The sequence below is a fragment of the Betta splendens genome, chromosome 9 (assembly GCF_900634795.4).
Source record: "Betta splendens chromosome 9, fBetSpl5.4, whole genome shotgun sequence".
Classification (NCBI taxonomy): domain Eukaryota; kingdom Metazoa; phylum Chordata; class Actinopteri; order Anabantiformes; family Osphronemidae; genus Betta; species Betta splendens.
This window is the reverse complement of record NC_040889.2, coordinates 4,227,874-4,255,616: the sequence shown is the minus strand read 5'-3', so window position 1 is coordinate 4,255,616 and position 27,743 is coordinate 4,227,874. Positions and strand designations below refer to the sequence as shown.

The 27,743-nt window shown below is 44.0% G+C and overlaps 4 protein-coding genes across 13 annotated transcripts in view; 2 read left to right on the top strand and 2 right to left on the bottom strand.

The window, feature by feature from the left end:
* Nucleotides 1-390: 390 nt before the first annotated feature.
* Nucleotides 391-8,654, bottom strand: fbxo18 (F-box DNA helicase 1). Of its 4 annotated transcripts, none has more exons than XM_029160368.3 (21): nt 8,299-8,651; nt 7,959-8,117; nt 7,261-7,841; nt 7,025-7,161; nt 6,540-6,687; nt 6,265-6,446; nt 6,106-6,180; nt 5,773-5,864; nt 4,960-5,143; nt 4,210-4,423; nt 4,037-4,124; nt 3,863-3,952; nt 3,638-3,774; nt 3,466-3,562; nt 3,199-3,365; nt 2,997-3,102; nt 2,720-2,911; nt 1,882-2,004; nt 1,555-1,661; nt 820-954; nt 391-732 (listed from the first exon to the last, which is right to left on the bottom strand). In XM_029160368.3, exons 1-21 carry the CDS (start codon nt 8,315-8,317, stop codon nt 571-573), a joined length of 3,195 nt encoding a protein of 1,064 aa, XP_029016201.1. In that variant the 5' UTR covers nt 8,318-8,651; the 3' UTR covers nt 391-570. The 4 variants fall into 4 exon arrangements, 3 of the variants coding, with proteins under 3 accessions (XP_029016201.1, XP_029016202.1, XP_055367343.1); XM_029160369.3 differs by having other exon boundaries at nt 4,960-5,128; XM_055511368.1 differs by lacking the exon at nt 391-732 and having other exon boundaries at nt 1,540-1,661; nt 8,299-8,654.
* A 2,117-nt stretch (nt 8,655-10,771) lies between these two features.
* nudt5 (nudix (nucleoside diphosphate linked moiety X)-type motif 5) lies at nt 10,772-13,675 on the bottom strand. Of its 5 annotated transcripts, XM_055511409.1 has the most exons (10): nt 13,549-13,675; nt 13,212-13,283; nt 12,739-12,806; nt 12,606-12,658; nt 12,434-12,541; nt 12,214-12,309; nt 11,978-12,079; nt 11,686-11,739; nt 11,463-11,568; nt 10,772-11,214 (listed from the first exon to the last, which is right to left on the bottom strand). In XM_055511409.1, the coding sequence occupies exons 2-10, from the start codon at nt 13,263-13,265 to the stop codon at nt 11,097-11,099; spliced, it is 759 nt and encodes a 252-aa protein (XP_055367384.1). In that variant the 5' UTR covers nt 13,266-13,283; nt 13,549-13,675; the 3' UTR covers nt 10,772-11,096. The 5 variants fall into 5 exon arrangements, 4 of the variants coding, with proteins under 4 accessions (XP_055367384.1, XP_055367385.1, XP_055367387.1 ...); XM_055511410.1 differs by lacking the exon at nt 13,549-13,675 and having other exon boundaries at nt 13,212-13,542; XM_055511411.1 differs by lacking the exon at nt 10,772-11,214 and having other exon boundaries at nt 11,459-11,568.
* A 377-nt stretch (nt 13,676-14,052) lies between these two features.
* On the top strand, nt 14,053-17,940 carry cdc123 (cell division cycle 123 homolog (S. cerevisiae)). Of its 2 annotated transcripts, XM_029160479.3 has the most exons (13): nt 14,060-14,332; nt 14,552-14,623; nt 14,729-14,792; nt 15,069-15,101; nt 15,298-15,393; nt 15,595-15,701; nt 16,107-16,158; nt 16,326-16,401; nt 16,577-16,699; nt 16,941-16,969; nt 17,062-17,166; nt 17,257-17,394; nt 17,481-17,940. In XM_029160479.3, exons 1-13 carry the CDS (start codon nt 14,259-14,261, stop codon nt 17,547-17,549), a joined length of 1,038 nt encoding a protein of 345 aa, XP_029016312.1. In that variant the 5' UTR covers nt 14,060-14,258; the 3' UTR covers nt 17,550-17,940. The 2 variants fall into 2 exon arrangements, with proteins under 2 accessions (XP_029016311.1, XP_029016312.1); XM_029160478.3 differs by having other exon boundaries at nt 14,053-14,332; nt 17,062-17,394.
* Nucleotides 17,941-20,547: 2,607 nt separating this feature from the next.
* camk1da (calcium/calmodulin-dependent protein kinase 1Da) overlaps nt 20,548-27,743 on the top strand; it is a 25,648-nt gene continuing 18,452 nt past the window's right edge. For both annotated transcript variants that reach the window (XR_003786782.3, XM_029160455.3), the window contains exon 1: nt 20,548-20,904. Coding sequence is in view for 1 of the 2 variants with exons in the window: in XM_029160455.3 (XP_029016288.1) it covers nt 20,630-20,904 (275 nt within the window). In the remaining variant the exon portion in view is untranslated. The remainder of the gene's footprint in view (nt 20,905-27,743) is intronic.

Genomic DNA, 27,743 nt, shown 5'->3' with positions numbered 1-27,743 from the left:
CTTTCAACTAAAAGGTTGTTTTTACTGGAGATGCGTTGGCCAGCGATCCCACAGAAACACGGGGCAGATGAGAAACAGCTGCTGGCTGCGATAGCACGGAGCACACTGCAGAAACGAAGTGAACCTCGTTTAGTTTAGTTAGGCTGCACAAAAAAACTGTCGCAAATGTTTGCAGTCTTTCTGATGCAATCCAAATTATCCAAGCACTAATTACTTACTGGTGTGGTTGAGAGTGAAATAAGGTTGAAATTGCCTTAAGAAAGTCGGTTAGTGACTTGTTTTCCCTAATGACAATCAGCAGAGGACTGAGGTGTAAATGTACAGCTGTGCAACATGTGACACTTTTGGTCTGTTGTTCATCCACTTACAGTAATAAACATGAGACACACGTATTTTTCCTTTTCTCTTCTTTGGAAAAATTAACACATACAAAAACAAACCCAGGAACTTGAAACCAGGCAAATGTTTCGAGTAAAAAAAAAAAACATTCAAATAAAGCTGGGTTTCACTCTGATTCTGAGTGTCAGGTGCACTGTGCATCATGACTGGCTAACGCACACAAAGGCTCATTCAGAGAATCCCCAAGAGCATTGCGTTGAAGAGGTGCGCGTCAATCCTTCGGGGCATCGCGGCCATGGAGAGCACGTCGTCCGTCATGAGAAAAGCTGTGGGCCCGATGCGCGTCCACACGCACCTTTCGCACAGCGGGCCGCCCTCTGACACGCCGTCCGTCTGAATGTGACGAATGGGAGGGAGGGATGGCTCTCACAAACCTTCAACTAGAGGCAAATACGCAAAGTAGAAAGTGCGAAGTCTTACGCATTTAATCCGTTGCTTGCACATGCTGAAGGCTGAGCCAGGGGTGACGCAGTTGGGACAGTCCGGGATGCAGCACGGGACAGGCTCGTTCCTATTCGCCAGCGAGACGGGCATCTGCGACTTCAAGAAATACTCCTGCAGATGACAGGAAGGCATTCATTCACCATGTCCTCTACTTTTCCATCAGCCTAATGCTGCTTTTACTGATCTAGCTGCACATTTTTCAACAATTTGAAGAGAATAAAAGGACTAAAGTATAAGCTGTACATCGTGTGTGTCTTTGGTTTTGTTTGGCACTGCTGCCTTTGTTTGACTGACCACATCCTGCCTGGTGTGTGTTGCATCTGTGAGGAGATCAGCTGGATGCACTTAGCTGCAGCAGTAACAATTGTCATGTGCCAAATAGGAAAGTCCAAACACCATGTGCTCACACCATTTGTTTTAGTGTGGGATATTCTGTTCCTGAAACTGAAAACATGGCTTTTCCCATCTTTTTTCTAAATATGCCAATTAATTTTTTCCTCCTCGTTTACAAGATCATTCTTTCTGAAGTTGAGAGCTTCGAGCTATACAGTAAAGTCAACCTCCCCTATATAAGGGAGAGTGAGACGGTATCTGGCAGCTGGAAAGGGCGACCAATAGAAAACAACACCTCAGATTCTCATGAGGTCACATGTAGGGGAAAGTGCAGAATCAGGCCGGAAGAAAAGCGACATGCACCTAATATGGCCTCACCCCAGCTATTGTGAGAATGTGGCGGATGTTCCTAGTGATAATCAGTGAAGTCTTGGCACGCGTCACGGCCACATACAGAAGGTTCCACTCATCATCAGGAATCCTGTCTGAATAATAATAAATAAAAAGAGAATCAATTTTTTGCATAGGACCTACGTAGCATCATGTGGTATGTCTACTCACTAACTGTTGCTTATCTTGTGAAGCTGAGTTAAGTCTTAGCCATATGCCAGCTGATCCTGGTTTTAAAAGCACCTTTGCAAGAAGCGAGGCTGGCTAAAAACATGTGGAACTGTCTACAGAAGAGAGAAGGATGCTCTGTCTCACCAAATGAAAAGTTAAAGTGATCCAAGTTGTGTCTGGCAGAAGGGACCTTGGCAAAGTCATCCGTGACCATCACCGTTTCGAACTCCAAGCCTTTCGCTTTGTGAACGGTTCCGACTATGAAATCTTGGGCAGAAATGTATTAATGCAAAATATGTTACATCATGAACCAACAATAGAACACACAGACATGCTGCTGCATGGGTATGCACAGCATGTCACACCAACACTGAGTAGCCAGAGCTATGTAAGGAGCTTAAAAATACACCCAGCACCTAAAATGTGTGATACTTAAGAGCCAAAATGAATGAAATCAAAAACAGTAAAGAGAGAAACCCTCATTTCTGGCCATGTCAGTGCACATATACGTATTATTTGAATCCTGAATATTTTGAAATATACTGAAAATTTGCTTGGACAAAATCATATTTTGCTGCTATTGTTAGCTGACAGCCAGCTATGAGAGAGACAGCGCATGTTTTAGAGACGTCCACATTCTATCTTTATCTCTTCCTGCTAAAGGCTGCCAGCTTGCTGCTTGTCTTCCCAATCAATCTGAGTGTGGATAGTGTGGTCTAGTGGGATTGCAACGGCGACTGTTTTTTTTTGCTTAAAATGCTAATGTCTGCAGCATTTAAGAGGAAGTTAAAATGACTATGTCAACTAGAACATAACATAGCAGCATTCCTATCGTTTACACCATTAACGTAAGTAACCAGGTTACAGGGCCGATGCAGAGATATGCAGTGTGTGTGTGTATGTGTGTGTGTGTGTGTGTGTGTGTGTGTGTGTGTGTGTGTGTGTGTGTGTGTGTTTTTCAGCCATTTCAGTGTGAACGTACCTGCTTTGTGAAAGTTGCTTTCGGCACACCTTTCCAGCCGCGCTACGAGTTCAGGGATGCGCCTACCGTATTTTTCTACAATGCTGAATTTAGCGGACAGCTCCAAGTCCTCAGTCTGAGTGATGTACTTCTTCAGGGCCCAGAAGGCGTTCTCGTTTTTCTTGGCGAAGAATCGAATGAAAGGATCCTTGACTGAAGGCAGAGCAGATGTCAGCATACATGTGTATTTGTTTTTAAAGGGAAATAAAGGGGGAAGTCTGAAATGTGCAGAGCTTACATTTGGGCAGTGGCTGATGTTGTTGATTTGCTTGGTTGTGTTCCTGCGTCATGCGCATCAGCTGCCAGATGTCCATGATCCTAGTCAAGCCAATATTTTTGATATCCTGAATGAAAAAGTAAAGATCCAAATGCAGCATCAGCAAACCTGATATCTGTAGACTTTTCATACAAATGTTTAATGTTACTGTGTGAGCTCTCACTCCCACAAAGTGGATGCGGCACTGCGGGTTGGCGTCGGTCAGTCGGACAGCTTCGCTAAACACGTAGACGTTGCACCTGGACAAGATGGCCGTCTTACCCCGACAAGGACTCACACCAGTTCTCACGGCCTCTGCAACCGCGTCTGCGGTCTCATCAGACACACCGCCTGCAGAAGACACAAAGAATGAGACAAGAAACATTTCTTACATCATTATACGTTTTAAGCAAGCTCATATTTTAGAGAGGTCAAACCTAGAAGCGTTTACCTTTCTGCTTTCCTCCTACGAGGATTTTCTGGACTCCCTTACACACATTGAGGATGGTGGCACCGACATAAGCGATCTCAGCACCAAAACGAAAGCTCTGGACAAACACAGGAGCATCAACGGCGCCTTATTCTCACTTAGCACGATATTTTGCTGGCATATTTGAGCATACCTGCGTCAAGTAATAGATGTGCGTGTGACCAACAGCATGCAGGGCATTCACGGCTCCCTTGAAGGTGTAGATCTGCTGATGGGGATCTCCAACCAGGATTTTCCCACAGCGCTGAGACAGCATCACATCCATTATAGCTGCGTGGGCAGAAAGTGAGAATGAGCTTTCACCATAGCAACAATAAATACAATTATCATGCTTCCATAACTGCTATAATAGCATTACCTGGAGTACAGTCCTGGGCCTCGTCAATGAAAAGGACATCATATTGTTCAGACAGATGGGGATTTTGGAGTTGCCATAACTTTAGGTAACCTGGCAATGAAATGTTATAGTGATCACCACAACAAACTTTCTTCTTATTATTAGTTTTATTCACTGGATAAATTACAGACGTACCATCGTGGGTCATGTGATAGGCAGCTTCCCTAGTCTCCTCAAGGTCCTGCATTTTGTTCCAGATCTTTTGTGCATCGCGGACAAACAGCTGCACAATTACAACAGATATGAAGTTCACACATGGCTGTGTAGCGATCATTCACAGTAATAAATCCCATTCACATTTACCATACCTTTTTCTCGTCCTCCTCCATATAATGCCGGATGCCATTCTTAGATACGCGCGTGCTGGGGACGTGTCTGGTTGTTATGGTCGGGTCCGTTGACGCCATGAATGTGTTGAGGGTGGTGAATACCACCTTGGCTTTGGCGAAGCCGCCGCGGCCCTCAGGCTGCACAGAGTTGATGGTGAAAGGCTTCAGATTAAACGTCAGCTTCTGACGGTACCTGCCAGATGGAAAACAATTCAGTGCTACTAGATCAAGTTACGCATTCTTTTAACCCGAGAAGGGGCCATTATTAAGTTCTATGTTCAGGGTTGCTTTTCAGATTGCAGATTGTTTGCAGTGCTGCCTGTTTGGAAACCCAAGAGGCCACATTTGTGGCCCAATGAGCACTCACTGTGGTCACTGCTCACAGGGTAAGGGTGTGGCGCTTATTAGAAACAATACAGGGAAAAGGCTGTGCTCACCATTTGATGCCAGATAATAACAAAGGCGCTTTAAAAGGCAATTATGCCAAATCATTCTACTTGAGGAAGCAACTACAAGGTTAGGAGATGATGTCATTCATCTGCAAATATCATCGTCCAGGCTTGTCTTTCCACTTGCTACTTATTTCTCACTCTTATTCTATTCTATGCACTCGGCCCCACAGCGTTTCAGAAGATTATTTTTTACATTCATTGTCTTTATTTCAAAGGTGTAACACTATTGATTATTTAGAAACGTGTGGGGAATCTGGCACAAAGCATTAGTCCTCACCTCCAGCCAACGGCACTGTACGCCAACGAGTGGACCGTCTTGCACGCCACGTTGCGGGGGAAGCGACACTGTGCCTCTCGGGCTACTGACTTGTTGAAGGCCACGTACAGAAAACGGAGATCTGGCCGCTGCTCGGCATACTTCACCAGCGTGGTCGTCTTCCCTGTACCTGCAACACACAGCACTAAAATTACAGTAAAACTACAGTACTAAGATTGTGATGAATGAATATCTTAACATTTGGTTGGTACAAATCTTCATGCTATGAGTGGATACAGGGGACATCTTGCATCTTGAAGTGTACTTCGTCCATGTGTGATGTGATGTTTTAACACATACTTCTGTTTTACACAGATGATACACACTGAGAGCTACAGTGGCAGGTCAGAACAGTCTGGTTTATGTTTGATTTTCTATTAATTAATACAAATAAAGTCAGAATAGTCTGAGCTTAAGTACATGACAAAAAAAAAACATCATGATTGCATATAATAAATTACTCATTGACATAATCTTTAAATACGCTTGGCCATTCGGTTTATGGGTAATTCAATGATGGAGACATTTTATTTCTAGTTTGGGAGTTTCTATCATTTCATGACTTGAAGTAGCAACAAACTACACAAACACACACACAACACCTTACAGTGACTCAGTATTACCAAACATCTATCTAAATGCATGTTCCCCTGTTTGGACACAACTCTTCTGTCTATCAAATACATTAAAAAAATCAGAAAAGTCAGTCATTATATATATAATAACATATATAAAAAATGCTTGTGTATGTTGTATGAACTCCTCATACTGTACCTGCGAATGCTATGATCTTGACCACATGGTCTGCCTGGATGTCGTGGCTGAGAATGCGCTGCTGTTCACCTGTGAGCTTAATCTGGTGCAGCCTAAAACAGGCACAAAACACAAAATACCAATACTTGTGCAGATGGACACAAAAACCATCATAATTTACAGTCTCACTAGTCCATTGTGCCCCATTGTATAGTTTATTTCAGCTCACAGTCATCAAAAACGTTTAACACTACCATTATTAACATCTGTGTGATTGTAATTTATTAATGTTCAATGGCTTTTAACACTTTCACTCTACCTAATTGCGTAATGCTTTTCAGTATAGAACCTCACCCGCTCTCACTGGAGCTGACTGAAAATGGGCCATTCTCCATCAGATGAAGCACGTAATAGATGTTGTAGTGCACCCTGAGGAGCCAGAAAAAGCAAGTTAATGAGTTTGACAGGAAGCCATAATTGATGTTGTGGTAGACAGTAAATGGCAGCTTTTACCGGTTACTAATTGAGATGTTGTGTCGGTTCAAAGCAAGCAGCATTGTGGCCATGTGGTTAAGGTACTCCGTGATGGCGGTATGTGACAAGCTTTTGGTGAGCAGAAACACCAAATCCTGCACATCGCCAACGCTCTCATTTAAGATCAGTATGACAGCCATGGCCGCATAGGGATTGGGACCCTGGAGATGAGAAAACAGTGGTGAAGAGTCTTAGCTAAAATCCAAGGATTATCAGTGAATTTATTAGCAATGAAATATCTTGAGGAGTCTGACCTCGATTTCGGGATTAATGCACTTTTGAATATCAGGAATATGTAATCTGATAGCAGCCTCAGCGTGAGGGTACAGACGATGTTTCTTGACACACTGCAGCACATCCTCCGATCTGACCCGCTCTCCGATCTTATGCTGAGACATTAAACTGAACAAAATGCACAGATTAATAGAAGTAGTGTGACAGTAAGTGTTAAAAAAACAAACACACCTATACAACACTGCCATCTAGTGGTTGAAGTTTAAACATGACAAATTGAACAAAAGTGTTTTTGTAAAATATCAACAAACTTAACATGAGTGCTCAACTGTACTGGCATTTTTTTTTTTTTGCTTTATTGTATATTCTCTATATGCAGTCACATGCCTAAAATCTCCCGCCGGATTTATTTATTCAGGCTTACATCGTAAAGTAAGCTTTTATTATTATTATTATTATTTATTACTTTATTGAAATTTAAGGAATGCATTTACTTAGAACTTACACAACAAGGTTCCTTATGCTGTACTGTGACAATGCAGGAGCTATTACTCTGCCGTTCTGTAACCTTGAGAAGATGTCCAGCACTGTGTCCTTCTCATTCATGACATAGCGGTAATACTGTTTCTTGAAGGGCACAAACTGTGAAAAAGAAAAAAAACTAATTTACTTGAAGTACACAGCTATATAGATTTGTTTTATTGCCTTTACCGTGTAACAGTTATATAATGTCTCAGTAACCTTGGCATCCTGTATGATGTTCCTCCAGCGATGGCAGACAAGAACGCCATTGCAGTATAGGTCAGAGGCAGGCAGGAGGCTCAGTATCTGCCTCAGCACCTCTTCAGGTAGGTCATCTATGCATCCTTGGGGCTTTAGCAATACCCTGCTGTTGCCCAGGAGCCCATAGTGGGCATCAGGGAGGGCCTCCACCTCCTCTTCAATCTTTTGACTTCCAATGTTAAAATGGTCAAATTCATCGTCTCTAAACATTTCAGATGTAACCCCCTCCAAATAGTTAATTTTGTCCTCCATCTGAGGCACAGGCATCACCTCAGCAGCCAACAGGCTTACATCATCAGATTCTTCTTCTTCCTCCTCATTTGCTCCACACTCTTGCATCAAGGGGGCAGCTAGGAGACTAACATCGTCGTCGTCGTCGTCATCATCATCATCATCATCATCAACAACAACAACTTTTTGAGATACCTCTTCAATAAACTTATTTGCATGTGTGGAGAGAGAGGCTCGCGCGGGTTTGTTTGGACTGGAGGTAACACTGAAGAAGTCATTAATGTGACTCTGTTTTGCAGCAGGACTTCCTACAAAATTATAGAAGAAGTGAGGTGAGGCTTGAGTGTGCACAATAATAAACAGCTAGTTCATGAATTTCTGATTGTCCTTGACCTTGCATTGAATAGATAAATAGAGCACATTACCCCACTTCTGTCGCTTCCTGGGGTAAAGGCCCCTGTTGGGGTCCCGCGTGCTCCACCCCTGTTTCACCCTGGGCGGCTGTGTGAGGGCGTCAGCTCCCCGCGAAGTGCTCCCCAATTCATTACACGCCTCTTTATTTAAATGCTTCCTCTTCGCTTTGCCTAACAACACAAAATCCATTCAAGTCATTATAAACATAAAATCCATCAGGAATGTCCATGTACACTGACTACTGGTATGTTTGTTAATTTATTATAGTCACACACAGAAGACACTACATAATAGTTATATGCTAATTATTTTCACTTTCGTCTGTTGATTATGTTACCCAGTTTCGTTTACCTTTAGTTGCCACTTCCATCGTGGTGTCATGTGCGTCGATGTACGCAATGTCGTTGTCATAAAAATACGCATAAAGCGAACAGCTACTGTAAACGCCAATAGTAAACAGATAATGGAGCTAGCGTCGCATAAACATAGATCGGCTAACACTTCTTCTCTCCCCTCTCGGTGTAGTCACTACACATAGGCACAAAACTTAAGCATAGTCCCCGTTGTTTTACCACCAAGTGTGTGCTGGCAAAGTTTTTACTGTTTACAGGTTCATATTTCGCTTTTAATTTGGTAACGTTTTAAGTAGAGTTTCTGAAGACGTTTGTGTTGGTGAAGACGCAACGTGATTGGTCAGTTGTTGCCTCTTCTTCTCCCTTGCCTATGCTTCTATTTGTGGCCCTCGACATGCACAGCGCCTCCTAGTGTGTGTATGCTCCTAGAGCGTGTTGTGCTATCGCTAGAAATCAACTTTATTTCAATTTAAATCAATTCAGTTTTATTTATATAGCGCCAATTCACAACAAGGTTATCTCAAGGCACTTTACAAGGTATTGTTTAAGACTTTACACAACTAAACCCAACAGATCCCATATACAGCAAGTTTTTAGTTACAATTTGACAGCAACAGTAGAGAGAAAAAACTCCCTCTCTAACGAGGAAGAAACCTCCAGCAGAACCAGGCTGAATGTGGACGGCCATCTGCCTTGACCGGTTAGGGTTATGGGATAGAGAGAGAGAAAGAGAGAGAGAGAGACCAAGAAAAAAGCACAGCAACGACAACAAGCAACAACAGAGCACAGGATGGTTGGACCAGGGACTGGATACAGGCATTATGGTTGGATCTGCAGCTGCCCATCACAGACACATAGCTCTAAGTCCAATGATACCTGTAGGTGAGGACAGAGTGGAGGAGAGAAAGAGAGCAGAGGAGAAGCACAACTACTGGGGGGAAGGAGACATAAGATAAACATCATAGTAAGATTTCTTCCAGCTGCTGCAAGGTCAATTGTGGTAAATTCAAAAGTTAATAAGAAATGGTCAGGGTTTTGGGGAAGAACTATTAAATTGTCAATTTCAACTCCATATGTCAGGACAAGATTGAGGGTATGATTAAAACAATGAGTGGGTTCATTTACCTGTTGAGTAAAACCAATGGTGCCAATTAATGAGTTAAAAGCAGTGCTGAGACAGTTGCCGTCAACATCTACATGAATGTTAAAGTCTCCCACTACAATGACTTTATCTGTGCTTAGAACTAAGTCAGATAAGAATTCAGTTAAGAACTCTGAATATGGAGCAGGAGGACGGTAAACAATACAAAACACAACTGGCTTCTGGGTTTTAGAGTTTGGGTGAGAAAGGCTCAGAGTGAGGCTCTCAAATTAATTATAACTATGTTTAGGTTTAGGAGTAATTAATAAATCTGAGTTATAAATTGCTGCTACTTCTACACCTTCACCTGTACTAGGAACATGATAGTTGATGTGACTCATTGGAGTCGACTCATTTAAAGTAACATATTTATCCTGCTGCAGCCAGGTTTTCAGTCTATGTGATGGTCATTCATCAAGTCATTTATTAACAAGGATTTAGATGAGAGAGATCTGATATTTAATAAACCACACTTTATCAACTTACTGTTACTTTGTTCTGTAAGAAAAAAACATTTTGATGCTTATTAAATTCTGGCAAGTCACTCCTCTTGATTGTGACTTGTATGGTGTAGGTGGTCGGGGAGAACACACAGCCTCAATGCGATAACTAAGACTAAGAGAGAACATGCAGAGAGGTGTGTAAGACTGCAACTCCACTCTGGGTTGTCACGGAGTAGGGAAGCTACATGCAACGTGGCCATTTTACTAGAGAGCAGAGAGGCTCCGTCCAAAATGGGATGGACGCCATCTCTTCTAATCAGCCCAGGTTTTCTCCAAAAAGTGCTCCATTTAGCCACAAAGCCCACATCATTTGCAGGACACCACCATACATGTCATTGCTGGTCATATTGGGGAGGGGTTCATAGAAAACTATGGAGTCCAACACTGTTTTGGCAAACGAACACAGGCTTACTGTAATTAAATGGTTTTCTTTATAAATACACAAAAACGATCACACCACAGCTGTGTACACAATTCTTGCTTTCTGTTTTTCTTTTCTATTATCATTCTCAGAACTATATTTCCAAAGAGGGTTAATAATGTGTTTAGTATATTACCACCCCCCCCCATTATTTTTCGTTTCAGGTAACAAGTATACACACAGCATGAATCATACATTGAGGTGTCTGTGTTTTGCAGATCAAAAGTCGTCAAAGAAACAGACATTCAGATAAAAACATGTTTATTAGGTTGCAAGTATTTATTTGCTTCTAATGTTAAGTATAGCACATACGCCAAGTTGACTGCACCTTTATGAGGTTGGGGGCACAGCACTGAATATTTCCATTTGCTTTGAATATCAATACAGCACTGCTGGTTTAGTTAAAAAAAAAAAAAACAAAAAAAACGTCATATTGATAATACTATTATTAAGCTACGTAAGTAGTAACACATGACCCAGACTCATGTTGCATACATTTTTCTAAATTTCTCTCCATTGTGAACACGATTTTAGACTAAAACCAAAAGACTCAGACTTCAAGATGTTCATTCTGATCTGTATGGTCTCTCTGTACAATAGGACAAATTGACAAATTTGTCCTATTGTAAAAAAAAAAAATTGGCATGCAAAAAACAAAAATCAAAACAACAAATGAACTGTAGTTTGAGGTACAGTAAATACGGTCTCCCATTTTAACTGGAAACAGTGTGCTATATTAGGAATGAACAGTTACTAAAAACAGAATCACTGCATCTTGAGATCAAGCTCATAAAAAGCTGGAAATAACAAGTGGCCACTTGTTTCAGGTATACGGCTTTGTGGAAGAACCTGCACACAAAGAGCCAATAATACTGGTCCAGTATTTGTAGTGTCACAACGGAATTCATTATAAAGTCCAGTTTCTAGATCAAACACTTTAAGACTTTTACCTTGCATTATTTTATTCCTAAAAATGTTATTATTCTATTTGAAAACAAGTCGGTTTTAAATGTTAATTCCTATTCCTATGCTGGAGACATGTGTCACAGAAAAGACTATTTTCCCCTCTCCCTCCCATCTTCCCCATTTAGGCTCACTGTTTCAGGACAGGCAGCTCCCTCGGTTTAAAGAAAGCTTGCACCATCCCCATGGCAAAGACGTACACTTTAGCATCCACCATAATTTTTTCTTTCTTCAGCAGATCTAGAAGTCAAATAAGATCAGCATTAATGTTTTGAGATGCTTAAACACGCTGTATCGGTCCAATATAGTACCAGCATTAATGTGTACTGTATATGTTGGAGGATGTTGCAGCCTCACCATCTATTTTAGTCTGGAATTCATCAAGAGGTAGTAGAATCACATCAACAAATTCTAGAAGGTAAGAGTGAAGTTATGCGTCATAATCTGCTTCTTGATCCAAACACATTTTAGAAAATTTAACTCACCTCCTTCACCTGTAGAAAAACAACAAAAGCCTGTTACTCAACTTGTCAACATCAATTTCACATTTCTTGATGATCAATTTTAATTAAAATTTTAAATTTTGTAGTGGACAAACAAAGTCTTGATATTCGTTTAGTGTCATGAGAGATACCACCGGTGTTCTCACCGAGCTGTTGTGTTGGGTGGATATTTTCCATATCGTCTCCATTGATGTTGACCAAGACAGTTTGCGTGGTGCAATTAGACAAACCAGGGTCCAGACAGGTCACTGAGATCAAATAAATCACATGTCACAATCACTTGCATTGTATTACAGCTAGATACGCATAAGGGTTGGCTGCCCAAGCATCTGCAGCGCACACATTGAGATAAGACACAACTAATGCAAACAACTGTGGAAACCTGGTGTAACTCCCACTACTTCTCCCTTGTAGCCAGTTTCTTCTTTCAGCTCCCTCAGTGCAGCAACCTCCGCAGTTTCCCCCTTGTCAATCAACCCTACGCACAGAGACAACGGTTTTAAATGTGAAATTCAGGCCTAAAAATGTGTCTACAAAGTGTCTACAAATGATTTATCACCGGTCTGAATTACAACCTTAAGAAAAGACTCTAATTGACTCACCTGCTGGAAACTCCAGGGTGTAGCATCCCAAAGGAGGACGGAACTGCTTTACCATCACCACACAGTCTTTATGGAGCGTGCGTTTCAGCAGGGCAATGATCCCAACACCTGCATGCAGACTGTGTTACACTCTTAAGTATCCTGTTCAAAATCACTGGCGCCGTACGCTTACCGTCAGCTTCTGTGTTTGTTTGCCGTGTTGTCCTTTTTACTGTCTCCCAGGTTCTGGGTAAAAGAAAACTGGCAGTGAGAAAACGTAAAATGTTTGACTTTTAGCCTACATTACTGGCGAGTGGGAACATTACCGAGTGTTTCCAGCAGGATCGACATATGTGGTTTCCTCCAGCTTTACCCATTTTCCTGATGCCATTAGCTGGAACACAGGAAGCATTACACTGAGTTAGAACAGTTACTATTGCCCTTTGCTTTGGGGTTTTAAAGGTTTAAAGAAAACCAAACCTTTCCTAGTAAAGAATGCTGTAAATGTCTGATATATCTGGATTTCACAGACATATTGTCGAACAAGCCTTCATATGAAGGACTGTGTTCATGTATCGAGCTAAAAGCTTATTTTTTGTGTATGTTTATTTATGATGATCTGCCTATTAACCGACACAGCAAAATTGAGAAGGAAAACCAATGTAAAAAAAAGTATAAAACAGCCGGTTACTGTCCAACCCACATGTGGGTTATTCAGCTGATACAGTTTAAACTAGCATCATAATGCTACACGGGTTTAGTGCAGCAACTAACCTGTAAACGTTTAAATCAAACTTACCTCTTCCTTCACCACATGCGGGACGGTGGTCACTTTGGACTCCGGGTGGCTCATTTCCAATCTCTAGAAACTCTAGAGTGTGAATGAGAAGTCCAGTGAGAAAGTTTTAGGTTTGCTGGCAGCCACCGTGGTGGAAATGTTTACTTTCTGTTCGTCTGTTTCTTAACTAATTAAGCTAGCGACAAACATCGAGTGCAGCAAAGCATGTTACGCCTGCACATGGAGCTTCCTTTTATTGTTGGAACCTTAGGTAGCGCTGTACATGGCACTAAAGTGCAGTAGCTCGTGAATTTTAATTTATAAACATATAAAACTGAAAAAACTAAACTTAACTCACGTGAAATGTCAATCGTGTCTGAGCAGAGGTGCTGATAGTAAAAAAAGAGGATGAACCACTCTGTCGTAACGCATCCGAGAAGCGTTAACGTCACTTAAATTGTATATTAAATTAACATAAAAACAAACAGTTTTGTTTTGTACATTTTTTTACGAATCTTTACGGATCTTACAGCTTTATTTAATTTTAATTTGTTGCACATGTTAAAATGTAGTATACTAGACAAAATGTAGGACAAACAATTCGAATTAGACTTTGGTGCTATAAGAATTTACATCTGTAAAATAATCCCAATGGAGCTGTGTCACAACAAATACATTTGTCCAGACATATTGGGTCTGGCATGTTGACATTGTTAGTTAGGGTCACTTTGGCTTATTGTGATTCTGAATATTGTACTAACGGTTCTAAGTTTTCAAAGGGTTGACATCAATTTAATATACGATCTTTGTGTGCGGGTCTACTATCGACCACGCCTACGCGTGCATCTCAAAAAGGCTTCCCCACCCGACAACATCAATATAAACCATATATTCATATTTTAAAGCTCTACTGAGTATAAGTCAATTATAAGTCGTTCACAACAGCACAATTTAAACCTCCTTGTTTAAGCCACTGAATGAAAATTTTGTATATATAATATTGCCATAATATTACGGTCTGGGACGATATTTACGGATGGACACGTTTTTGTTACAGGATATTGCAGCATGAAGAAGGAGCAAGTTGTCAACTGTCAGTTTTCGGTTTGGTATCCGATATTCAAGAAACATACGATTAAAAGGTAAAGCGCTGCCGTTTGCACATACACCTATTCATAGTAGTCGCTAATATAAACTAGGTAGCTAGTCAGCAGCTAACATTAGCTCCCACATAGCAGCAGATTCCTGCCATCCCTACCTTTTCACCCCTATATGTGGTAACTAACTGTGTACAGATACTGTTCGTTTTGCTATTTTAAACTTTATTTGCATTTAACTGTCATTTCCCTCTGATTATTCAGTCTGATTCTCCCACTGCCTCAGAATGTAATAGACTACTTACTGGACGATGGGACACTGGTAGTCTCAGGGAGGTACTGTATGAGGCCACATGCACATTTGTCTCCTGTCAGCGCGTGTGATTATTTACCTGGCTTCTGTTGCGACAACACTTGGTTTGTGGTTTCTTACTTCCTCAGTGACCACAACACAGAGCAGACACACACTAACAACAGGGACCCCGAGTCTGAAGAGGACATTCAAGTAGGTCAACAAAAACTAATGCTGTGTGTCCATTAGGTGAAAGTGAGTTTTAAAGTAGCAATGAGCAGAATAAAGTTGCATTTCAACAAAAGACAATGCTTTACCAGCTTAGTTTAAGAAGTTACTTTACCAGTTTCCTTTCCTGTTGGTTTGAATACAGTAGATTTTGCCTGGTGGAGACACAACTTCAATTTGTGTTTTTCATAACATTCATAACTGTATAAAATTTGAGCTTTTTTCATCCAGCCTTGTGTTTTGTTCTCTACCTCACTCTAGTGGTCAGATGACGAGACAACCACCACTGTCACTGTGAGTAGATTCAGTGTATTTTAGTTTAAGGCATTCGGATCCAACAAGCATGATGTAGTTATTGTCTCAAGCCTACATTACAACACATATCATCTTGTTTTACTTCATTATCATTCGCCGTAATTGAAATCAATGTGTATCACATCGCTGTTATGCATCTGGCCTTCATATAATGTAATTTCTTTTTGTCTGTCAGGCTCCCGAGTTCCCAGAATTCACTTCCAAAGTGCTGGAGGCTATAAATTCTCTGGGTGGGCGAGTCTTTCCTAAACTCAATTGGAGTGCTCCTCGGGTAAATATCTGCATTTACCTACTATATGAGAAGTGACTGTTTAAAGCGAGTGTTTGTCATTTTTATTAGTGCCACAAGCAAATTACTCGGGTAAAGGCCCTATTTATTGCATTACACAGAAGAGTAAGCGCTGTTGTTTAAACCACTTCCAACCACAAGGATTGATGCATAAAATAACAAATCTGGTTGTGTGTTTTGCAGGATGCCAACTGGATTGCCCTGAACAGCTCACTGCAGTGTCACAACCTCAGTGATATATTTCTGCTCTTCAAAAGCTCAGACTTCATCACCCACGACCTCACGCAGCCGTGAGTTTAGCAAAACATGCAGCGCCAACACACCTACTTTGCATTTAGATGTCGTCCAAAATGAAATGAAATGGAAAGGGTTGGGTCCATGAGCGAAGTGGCATGTGCAGTACAACACAAGCGGCGACTTGGAAAACTGCTTCGATGTAGATTTATGTGTCGCATCTCTCTGCATAGCAAACAGGAAGTGATTTCGGTGTGTGTGTGGGAGTGCAGATGTGGTATGAGCTTGTTTCACCCCCTTAGAACTGCTTCAGTCTCCCTTAAACCAACAAGGGTAAAAGGCTTTTAGTAAGTAGGGCACATGACCTGATTGTACCACCATGAAGCCACAGTGTTATCAATATATGTACTGTTTGTGTATATGTTTTTACATTTGCAATCAAATTTTTTTTCTTTATGCAGATTCCTTCAATGCAGTGATCAGGACTCCCCAGACCCAGTCATAAGCTATGAGGTATTACCCGACTTGTTTCCACCCCTAGAAACTTCCTATGAAAAAGGGTGTATGGGGTCATTTCTATTGCTGATGCCTTTAACCTGTGATTGGACCTAATATGTAATTTCAAGCTTGTTTTGTTCTGCATAATAGTCTAATTCCGCACCCCCGTCTTATGTTCTCAGCTGGTCTTGAGGAAATGGAGTGAGCTGATTCCTGGTGGAGAGTTTCGCTGCTTTGTGAAAGAAAATAAACTGATCGGTAAACACTCCTGGCTCACGTCATCGGGTCTGAATTTGTAGTTGTATTTTCCAAATACAAGAAAGGATTATTACTATGGCTCAAGCATTGCTTAGGCATTTAAGCATTACTTAGGCAGAAACAACTCCAAAATTTAATCTGAGCTCCTGATGATGGACCTGTCTGATTCTCTCAGCTGTCTCCCAGAGGGACTACACTCAGTATTACCAGCACATCCTAAAGCAGGAGGAGCAGATTTCTCACGCCATACAGGAATTCTTCAGCCAGCACATCCAGTACAACTTCTTGGACGAAGACTGTGAGTATAAACTTAAGTTTTCCTCAGAAAAAAACAGAGTGCAACTTTCAGCTCTCCTTCTTAGAGCCATAAAATATTTACAGTTGAAAGCAGGTCCTTGAGGCTGAGAAAGATTGATCAAAGATATAAAGTCATTTTTCACCTAATTAGTATTTAAAATTTTAATATCAGGTAGAATAAAGATTCTAAAACTTTGTGAAACTAGCAGACACTGTGTCATACTGCTGTTCTTGTGTTTCAGTCGTGTTTGATGTCTACAGAGACAGTCAGGTAATGCACAGAATCTTTTGTATAAAGGAAGTAGTAAGGCAGCTTTTCCAAATTGCATTCACAAATGACGCACGTGTTATTGTGTCTCGCAGGGACGAGTGTGGCTGATTGACGTGAACCCGTTCGGCGAGGTAACGGACTCGCTGCTGTTTAGCTGGGAGGAGCTAGTGTCCAGTGGCGAAATCGCCCAACAGCAGGTCAGAGGGTCACGCGTGTTCTGTTCCACCGGGTTTATCGGTCATTGGACTGTATCGGTGAGTCACGGTGTCTGTGCTGTGCGTGCGCAGGAAGGCCCGGCGTTCCGCTACACCACCAGCGAGGTGACGGTTCAGCCCAGCCCCTGTCTGAGTTACAGGATCCCGCGGGACTTTGTCGACCTCTCCACTGGAGAGGACGCCTACAAACTCCTCGACTTCCTCAAACTGGTGGGAACGGCTTCACAAAAATGTACAAATGTGAGATATGCTGCATCACTTCAGGTTCACTCATGTCTCCTTCCTCCTGTTCACAGAAGAAAAGCCAGCAGGAGGATTCTGATGAGCAAGAAGTAGACGAGGAAGGGGAGAACGCTCCACAGTGACACGTTTGCTCACGAGCCTAAAGAATAGCTGCTAGAGGCGATGATGCAAATAACGAATCAGCATGAAGCGACTACGAGTGTTTGAATGCGTCTTCGGTACATGGTGTACCCTGGTGTTCCCCTAATTGCTCTCTTGTGCTAGTCCAGTAGAACATGTTGAAATTAGTGAATCACATTAACGGTTCAGTCAGGATTTATTTTCTCGAACTCCGGCGCTGCTGAGCCTCGTCTCATAATATCACTTTGGTGGATGCTGTAAAGAAAAGCCTGCTTTTATACATTATAACGTGTGTGTATCTTGGTTGACGTCTTAATTTCGTTGTGTCACATACACTTTGTTGAGCTCTAGGTTTGTTTGTCTCTATTTAACATTAAAGTAGTTCATCACCAAGTTGTGTTTTGTTTTTCTAGCCGCTGGTGCTCCTCCGTATCCCTCCTGTCAGTTTCCTCTGAGCGGTTTTGACACTCTCATTGCTCCGAGCCCCCCTGGGCTCCGTTTCTCTCCCCATCACACATCGCTGCTCCTAAAAGAAAAAAAAACCATTAAACGTCTTGTTGCATATTGACTTTGGCTATCAGTCTGGTGGGTGCTGTAAAACTAGCACATTAGAAATTGATTGCGCCTTTATGCAACCGCTCCCATTACATTCGGAGCTAAATGAGCTGTGCGTGCTCGGCAGTTCGTTTCGTGACTCTGTTTTTTTTATTTTCCAATGGATTGATAGAGCAATTACAAGGAGTTGGAAGGAGGTGGAGCGGTGAGAAATACAGCTCCCCAGGTGACGTGCTGTGGATGGGAAGAGGCGTGCAGGACGCGTATTGTGGGTAATGTTTCATGTTAATTATGTTTATGAAAATTTAATTTTGCTGTGAACAAACCCTTTAGACCTGCAGGAGGAGTCCTGACGTGACCCACGAAAGGAGAATGAGTTTCACACCTGATTTCTGTTCACAGAAAGTCGCTAAATCTGACCAATGTTGTTTTAGTCTCATTATTTTTAACTTTCTACAGTACGTGTAAGCATCAAGATAAGTGGAGGTTTAAAAGCGAAGGGCTTTTATTCCACCAGCCCTGTGGCTGCTAATAAACAGGCGTTCATACAAAGTGAACCATGTGATGCTACCGTATGGGAACCCTGCTTACTAGACATCACGGTGACTCCTCCCGCATGTCGTGGCCACGGCTTCAGCGGCGTGAGGCATCATGGATCTGCAGCCTCCAAGCCGCCATTTAACCCCAGCTAAATGAAGAACTTGACATTTGCTTCCTGCTCCAGCAGAGAGCACGGCGTGTGGAGCACACACAGTTCCGTTTCCTTGCGATGACAAAGCTGTGGAGGAATTATCAACCTGACTCTCTGCAGCCCCCCCCCCGAGGACATTTATCACAGAACGACAGGTGTAACGCCAGGGCTGGCATCTATTTAAACACTCGATAAGCCAGCAACAGTGACCCAGCATGCACAATACCAGGAGTGCTGCCATCATCTGTTTTATTATTTACACCTGTTTATCCTAATGGAACATGTCAAAATGCCCTCTGTAAAAAGACCTGGTGATCCCTATGTGTGGACACCTGCAATTTATTGGTGTGATTAATCGGCAAGCTAGACATTTGCCCTCTCATCTTACGTGACCTTCATCCCCTTATAACCGTCTCCATTATGCCCCTCTTTCCGTCCTGGTCCTCCTTTCTTTGCGGCTGGGGTAATCATCTTTCATGAGGGGAAGGTCAGATTTGCTGACTCATTGAAAGGGATAAGGAGGAGGAGGAGGGGGTGAGAGAGAGGGAGGAGGGGAGAGGAGTCTTCCTTGGCTGCTGCTGCTGCTGCTGCTGAGGAAGAGCTGCAGTAGTTTGCAGCCAGAATACTCATGAGCAGCTGAGGCTGCAACACACTGTCCTCCCCTCCTGTCTTACTCTAGTAGTCTGTAACACACACACACACAACATAAGGCCGTAAGTGTGTGTGTGTGTGTCTTTTGTGGGCAGTCACGGACCTGAGCTGACCTCACCCCCAAGCAGCTGTCAGACTCCTGGGGATCAGCGCCCCTTTGCAAACAGACACCGCGTAATCCAGGTGTTATGCGAGATGGTTAAACTCAGGTGATGATGCGGCTGCAGCCGCTGTCACAGCTGATCCCAGGAGCGGCTGTCCTGCCCTGACTCCCAGCTGTGATGGATGCATGCTGTCAGCAGGTCGGTGCGTGGCGAATTCACTGACGACACGTCCCGGGCGCACATGCTTTACACGCCTTTCTAAATCGGACGGGGATTCACGGGGTTCCTTTACTGCAACGACTCCAAAGCACTGTCACAAAAAGACTCGGTTTTTATGGGGCTAATGTGCAGTTCACAGAGTGTGTAGATGAGTTAACGACATACAATAATAAGCACGCCTAATGTAAAATTGTTTACTGTATAGGTGGAAACTACACAATGAAAATAAACGCTGTTCAGACAATAGCAGGTGGCAGCAGGAGCGAACTCAAGTTAAACACACGTAACGAATACAGAAAGAGGAAAATAAATGTATTCCTTTCACAATAAAACAGACCCAAGTAATTTCTGTAAAAAGAACGACAAACATATGTGGACAAAAAAGACTTATTTAAGTAACATTGTAAATATTATGCATCTACCGTTGTTAAATAATACTCTTTAAAGGGTTGGAAAAACATTACACCGGATTCAGTTGTGTTAATTATGATTTAGATTATTCTCTCTATTGCATGCATTCTATTGCATTCTCTCATATTGCATATATAAGTCGGTTTTCCTTTTTTAATATAAAAGTGTTTAGAACAAAATTGAAATCACACAGATTAAAACATTACATTACGTTTTTAGGGATGCACACAAAGTTGGTGGTCTATAGCAGTAAAAGTACTTTTCAAGCTACGCTACCGGTGTTTATTTTGAAATACCTGACAGGAAGAGCGGTTGGCTCCTCTACAGACTGACAGCTGCTGCACAGACGGACGGAGAGAGAGGGAGCGAGCGAGAGAGAGAGAGAGGGGAAGAGAGCGAGGGAGAGGGAGGGGGAGGTAACAGGGAGACGGTAACCTGCAGAAGGACTCACATGGTCCTGCAGCAGCACAGCTCACACCGCTGGGACTCTCCAGACCTGTTACGCTGCTGCCTCGGCTCCACTCTGCCTGTTTTTCCCCCAAAGCGCCCGTCGGCCGTTTGGCGCGTTTGCTCTTCGCCCCGCAGCCCAGCGTCGCTCGGACCCGGACCGACCGTGGAAAGCAGCGCCATGGCTCGGGAGAACGGAGACGCCGGCAGGGGAGAGACGTGGAAAAAACAGGTCGACGACATCAAGAAGATTTTCGATTTCAAAGAAGTCCTCGGCACGTGAGTACCGCCGGCTTCGACCAACTTCGCCCCCCGGGGTGCGCGTTCGTCCGCGCATCCGCGGCTCAGTGCACGTGTGGGGCTCCATCGCGAGTTTGGAGTGACGTTACATTACGAGACAATGATGTGCGTGCTGAGGCTTTTGTACCGTGACTGTGTGTCTACGGCATCACCGTATAGTCCCGTAGATACTAATTGCGCGCTTGTTTGTTTATTGTATCCCCCAGCGGGCGGCTAATAGCTGCGTAATCTTCATTTCCTGCCGGAATAATAATCTGTTCGTGTAATATATGGTATAATTTTCTCCAATATTCCCGTGTGGTTCTGTCGACAGAAACATGAGCCTGCTCAGCTCAGACTTTACAATGTAAACGTTATTTATGGATTTCAAAACGTTTATCAATTACTTAATATATTCCTTTTACTTCACAGTCTATTTCATCCCTCATTTGACTATTTACCCCTTTTTAACAAAGTAGCATATAATTGTTATGTTTTGTTATTATTAGTATTATAGCCTTTTATTTTTATACCCTTTGAACAATTTTTACTCCATTAAAGTATTAACTTACGTCCATTATCCTACTCTTAGCTTCTAAACCATGACACTGTCTCACACTGACTTAACGTAGCTTATAGCAGCAGTAGCTAGTATTAGTCTGTTATGAATACACCCTATATTTAGTTGGTAGTACTCTCACATTGTATGTGCTTTGCTGCTGCCCGGCATGACTAATATCCCTCCAGCTCCACTGATGTTCCTGGAGTCTGTGCTACTCCATGGGGTGTTTACATACGGTGGGAACTTGTACAGTGGCTGGTGACGACTGCACCGCTTAAACATGAGCTCACCGTGACGTGACAGTTTATGTTTCATTGGCACTCATTGTAATAGTCCTGGAGGGGATTTTCCTGTGGGTGACAGCGCGGCTTTACCAGACCACAGGATTTCCAGAATCCCAGCATCAGCATCACTGTACTGCCAATCTTTTTCAGCTGTAGTTGGACTCAGGCTCCTTCATGTGGGTCATGAAGGGCATTTTATTCCCCAGCGTCACATTAGCACATGCCTTGTCTTCCTTTCCTTATGCTCTGATAGCCCGCCCTCAAAGCATGATGATGTCCCCGGTCTTCAAGCAGGGCCCGTGGAATGGATGCAGATTCAGATTAACGCACACCGAGGACGCAGGGCTGGTGCAGGACCCGGTGATCCGATTTTGGGCCGGCGTGCGGCCACACATTAACCAGAGCTCCTGACGGATCTTTGAACTCGATGCATCAGCAGAAAAACAAAGTGGGAGTAAATGAAAAAGAAAGCAGGAAACCGATTCAAGAATCGTTGTTTGACTTGTGGCAGCCATTGAAATGACCTGCTAGTCAGAAACGACTATATTGAATCTAAGCAGGATTTCATTCTTTGCTCACTGGGTGGACGAGCCTCGCAGCTTTTTGACCGGGTTCAGCTGCAGCTTCAGGACCTTTAGTGTTGCTAATGTTTTCTTTCCTCAAACTGGATAATCCTCCCTTTCTCAGGTGTGTGTGTGTGTGTGTGTGTGTGTGTGTGTGTGTGTGTGTGTGTGTGTGTGTGTGTGTGTGTGTGTGTGTGTGTGTGTGTGTGTGTGTGTGTGTGTGTGTGTGTGTGTGTGTGTGTGTGTGTGTGTGTGTGTGTGATCACTCAAACACTGGCATATCCTGCCTTGTGTGTGTGTGTGAGTTCCTCAGTGTCCTTTAATACTGGATTAATCTCAACATAAGTCATGCTGGCAGGCGTGTGCGTTTGTGTGTATGTGTGTGTCTGCAGGCATGCACAGGCCATGATCCTCCCCTGGGTGACTTATTACCCTCCCCTGGTGTCTGCGCTGCGTGCGTCCCTGTCGCTCACTACTCAATTATTCAACGCTAACAAGAGCGCGTTCCGTGGGTGTGCGCTTGTCTCAGGTAGGCTGTGGCTCACGTTAACGGCGCTCCTCGTCACGAACTCTGGCTCCCGCTCGGGGGTCAGGGCAAAGCGTGAGCGCGCGCCCACCTCGGACGGAGACGCAGACAGACAGCGAAGCTGGGGCGACGGTGATGGAGGTGCATTGTGGGAACATTGTGGGAACATCACTGTGCCATCTAGGGCACACTGCCCTTAATTGATGCTCCACTTCTCGGCTGCTGGCACTGCCGTCTTCACTGTTTCTAGAACTATAGGAACCCCCCCCCCCCCCCCCCCCCCCCCCCTCCCCCCCCCAACTCCCTCCCTCCCCTCCCATTTTCTTTATGTCTCTCCACATCACCCTCTTTAGGTCACACAGCGCTCCATGGCCCTGGTTTGTCTCTTGGTTGCATAGACCAGTGTGGCAGTGCGGTGAACACGACGCAGATTTCTTTTATCCCTGTTCTGAATAGCATCTTATAAATAGAACAAAAGCTGATTGTTTGCTGTGATCAAACCAACTTTATCAGTGAACTGCTTGCCCACGTATTTAATTGTGTGTGTGTGTGTGTGTGTGTGTGTGTGTGTGTGTGTGTGTGTGTGTGTGTGTGTGTGTGTGTGTGTGTGTGTGTGTGTGTGTGTGTGTGTGTGTGTGTGTGTGTGTGTGTGTGTGTGTGTGTGTGTGTGTGTGTGTGTGTGTGTTTAAGGCTGTGCTGCTGCACGTGCGACGCACATTTTTGCAGCATTGGAGTGAAATGTGCTCACTTACAGTATGCCTAGAAGCTAATCCTCTGTTCCACCATGCGTCCATCTGTTCTCCTCCTGTCTTTCCGCCAGTTTTTCTCCTCCTCTTCTGTCTTGCTCTGCGCACGGCGAGCAGTGGCTGCTGCCGCGGTTGTTCGCCGGTGACCTTGTTTTTTTTATATGACATCGGGTGTCAACTCGGCAGCGGTTGCTTGTGTGGCTTTGATTATTTATTTGCTTGTGTGACGATGCTGCCACTGGGCGTTGGTGGTTGTGATGTTTACAAACAATGTGTTGTTTGTTGTTATGAATTATGATTGCGACGACGTGCGAAATTGTCTCAAACATCTCCATGACAAGTCGCTTTCTGTTGATGGAAAAAATCAGCTTTTAAGTGCAGATTCAGCAGAAATGAGCTCTTACGCCTAAGTTGAGTCTGATCTTTAGTTTTATGACAAAACAATTAGTTTAAAACAATTACAAAATGTTCATGACAAACACCCACAGGCACCTGAATTTGACAGCTGTCAGCTGAATTTCTCCATAACATAATAAATTTATTGTGAAATGGTGTGTGTGTGTGGGGGGGGGGGAAACGATCCATACACGTGCACCCAGACCTCTGAGCAATGTTCATAAACTTTAGTCCATTATCGGCTCAGCGCTCTATTTTAAGCCTCTCGGCGACCACATCCAGCTTATAATGGCCCGAGCTGAAAGCCTGTTGTCTCTGACACACATGGCTCGGTTTGACATCTGTGTGGATGCTGCTGTGTTGGGTTTGTGTGTTTTTGAAGAGAAAAACGGCCACACATTCGCAAGTAAAAGCACAGTGTAAAAAAAAGGGAGCTTTAAAGTTTAAAGGTTATATTTGTCAATAGGTGCATGTAAAGGGAAGAGAGCACGGTGAAATGAATGGGTTTGACATTTAGAGATTGTTCCTGTCTTTTATTTTGTTAGTGTAGCGTTTACCTCACGTCGCACTATTTGTTGAGCATAAAAAAGCAGATATTTGTGAAGCTTGGCGTTATGCTTCACATAGAAAGCAAAGAAGCAAAGAGCACGTTAAGTAACGATGCTCCGGCGAGGACGGAGAACGCTCACGTGTGACCTTTCCCCACCACCGCCCGCGTGACCCCTCGTGACCCCTCGCACACCGATGCGGTGCGTGGACCTCACGGGGAGGCCTTGTGAAAGCAGGTGCAGCCGAGGAACGCGGCTGCGGCTCGGTTTGTTCCTCCTAACGGGCGGATTTGATTTCTGCCCCTATTGCACAATCCCTAAAGGGACTCGACAACAACATCTGCTGCACTGGAAGGAGACCAGCGTTGCCGACCGCCGTGCAAATGGTTGTTATTAATTCATCAGCTGGTGGGGAGCAGGAAGGGGGGGCATATTTTTGTGATCAAGGACAACCGGGCGCCGCGGGGTCAGTAGAGCCGCGGTGACCGCCAGCTGTTTCCCGGCAAGCTATTGGCTCAAAACATCATTAGAGGAACAACCTACGACACCGTGCGGCGAAGTCTGCCTGAATAAATGTGTTCTGCTGTGGCAGAGAGGAGCCTTGCTGCGCTAGCATCATTCATTCATTCATTATTGTGCCTCTGCCAGGAGCTTTCCTGGCTTCACACAGTTGAAGGATTTAATGGCGAACAAGCTCTGGTCAGCGAGACCGCTTTTATTGCTAAGGAATATTGACCTTCAATGTCTTAATAAGCCGAGTTTAATGGCAAGAGGTGCTGTTGATCGTCCACACTGCCCGTCTCCAAGTGTCTCCATCCCCCTGTTTTAGGAGTCTGTTGGAGTTGCACACCATATGATGTCGTAGGGGTCAGAGAATCCAGCTGATGTCTGGCTAAAGCTAGCAGCTAATGGCACGTTAACAGCATGTTAAACCGTGCAGGCGGCGGTGAATGGACCTCATGATTCTGATACTGTAGAGGATCTGAGCCCACACACAACCCTGCACCCAACACCCAACACCTAACACTAAGTAGCTGCTTAGCTCTCTGTGTCTCACCCTGGGTGTTTATCCCAGTAACTGAAGATAAACCAGACTAGACAGAGGCGACCAGATGAGCACCAAATCTAAAAGCCACCAGTTATTGAACCGGCAACTTGCTCAGCCTGTGGTCGCAAGTGAGGCATCATGTTGCTGAGACGGGGCAAAGCTGCTTTGTGAATAAATGAAGACGAATTATCTGTCGTCCAGCGGTTGTGGTTCAGACACCACGTTGCATGTAGTTGCACATTCAACACAGCTGCATCTCTCTAGGCGCACGGAAACACAGTGAGACGCACAAGGTTGAGTGTCTTATTATGCAGCATCTTAGAGTTGATGCTTAAATCATTTTCAGATTTCTAATATGTTGATGTCATCACATGAAAAAGACCCGCTTTGCTGCTACTTTGCATAATATGCTTAGCAGCGATCAGAAGAGAACAATGTAGGGGAAAGTAGGACTAAGAAAGATAAATGATGATTAAGAAAGATAAATGATGGCGATGACCCCAGACGACTGACGAGCTCCACCTGAGCAGGAAAAGCCAGTCAGGAGAAGCCATTAGCATGTTTACCTTTAAGGCTCTGCTGCTGTTTTTGACTGAGCCAGTGCAAACTGCAATGGAGCAGCGAGGGGAGGGTTAGCATCACGGGGGGGGGTCTAGCCACGGGGTCCCGGTCCCACCACCAGGAGGAAGCAGCTCCGGCCTCTTTCGTTCTCTCCGCCATCTGCTGTCGCCGCTAACTCTCAGATCCCTCGCACTGAGAGAACCGCTTGCGTCGGCCGTTTTTGAATCCAGCCCAGGGCGGCCTCATTTGGCAGAAGCTGATGGGATTTGATTTAATGTGCAGTGGTAGTGACACTGAGACTTCCACGGTTTAACCCTTTAGATTTTCAGCTGACTCATCATTAACATCCAGTATCCACATGCGGTCTGGGCCATATCACTGTAACTGCTGTGTTTCCGTGGTCCTTGTATTGTTTGATGCTGGAGATTGTTGCTTTGCTGTAAACCAGGCATGTACAATGTAAATGCATGCATTTTTATTATACAGTATACTGACTATTCTGCTGGCTCAGCTGACAGCGATACAGAGGCAGTAGGGTCTTCTCATGGTTCACAAATCTTTACCGCCATTAGCTTATCGGCAATGCTTCTGTCGCCATGCCGACCTTCTGGGCTTCATCCCGTAGCGATCAGCTGACCGTCGGTTACTAATTGCAGAGTCACAACATGTTCCCAGGTAGCGTTTGGCGGACGTGAGGCAGGTTGCCGTGGTAAAAGCGGAGCTGTTGGCGCTAATGGGCGCTGCTCCACTGCTGTCCATCGCACACTCTGTCTTCTGGACAGGCAATTTAGGGTAGACACACACACACACACACACACACACACACACACACACACACACACACACACACACACACACACACACACACACACACACACACAACATAAACCCACTATGCATTATTATTAGACACGCACAGCAACTTAAAATGTCAACCTCTCTCTCTCTCTCTCACACACACACACACGATATGCTCTGGTAAGCATTACACTGCACAGAGTGACACACACACACACACACACACGCACACACACACACACATCTGCACCTTCCAGGCTTTTTCTGTATTATAGCAGCAGACCTACTTTCACTGGGTCCCGCTACTGTACTGAGATAAGTGTGTGGCTGTTTATCTGGCTTGGATTGGCCCAGTTAGACTCAGCGAATATGTTGCACATGCACACATACAAACATTTTAAAGTTGTAATGTTTTATAAACCGAGAGAAAAAGTTAGCCATGAACCCAATTGAGCCGTGCAATCACACAAACTGATGTAGGCCATGGCATCTTTGTGACTTTGTAGCTGATCCTGTACTTGCATCACCTGGAAGATTGTTACGAGCTGAACAACTGCTTGATTTGGTGGTTGACGTCAGGTTTTATTTCCCATTACTCAGCCCCACTTAATGATTGCGTTCCACCCAAGGCATGTAGGTGAAGCCCGGTGACTCATAGCATCCGAGTTCGTCTGTCACACTACGGAGCCTGAAGGCCGGCTGCACCCTGTGCCACCCTCCGCTACCGTTTACGCCTCGTCTCGCTATGCGTGCGTCTGTGTCTGTGAGGGTTAATTTGGTGGCTTTGTAATCCATCGAACAGGGCCG

Bases quoted from the DNA above. Each gene is read 5' to 3' on its own strand.
- cdc123 (XM_029160478.3), top strand. From the start codon at position 14,259: ATGAAGAAGGAGCAAGTTGTCAACTGTCAGTTTTCGGTTTGGTATCCG. The intron at 16,970-17,061 runs GTAATGCACAGA...TGTGTCTCGCAG, and splicing joins ATGTCTACAGAGACAGTCAG to GGACGAGTGTGGCTGATTGA. The intron at 17,395-17,480 runs GTGGGAACGGCT...TCCTGTTCACAG, and splicing joins TCCTCGACTTCCTCAAACTG to AAGAAAAGCCAGCAGGAGGA.
- nudt5 (XM_055511409.1), bottom strand. From the start codon at position 13,265: ATGAGCCACCCGGAGTCCAAAGTGACCACCGTCCCGCATGTGGTGAAG. The intron at 12,807-13,211 runs GTAAGTTTGATT...CCTGTGTTCCAG, and splicing joins CGCATGTGGTGAAGGAAGAG to CTAATGGCATCAGGAAAATG. The intron at 12,659-12,738 runs GTAATGTTCCCA...TCTTTTACCCAG, and splicing joins GATCCTGCTGGAAACACTCG to AACCTGGGAGACAGTAAAAA.
- fbxo18 (XM_029160368.3), bottom strand. The intron at 7,842-7,958 runs GTAATGTGCTCT...ATAATTTTGTAG, and splicing joins CAGGAAGCGACAGAAGTGGG to GAAGTCCTGCTGCAAAACAG. The intron at 1,662-1,881 runs GTGAGACAGAGC...ATTATTATTCAG, and splicing joins TCACTTTAACTTTTCATTTG to ACAGGATTCCTGATGATGAG.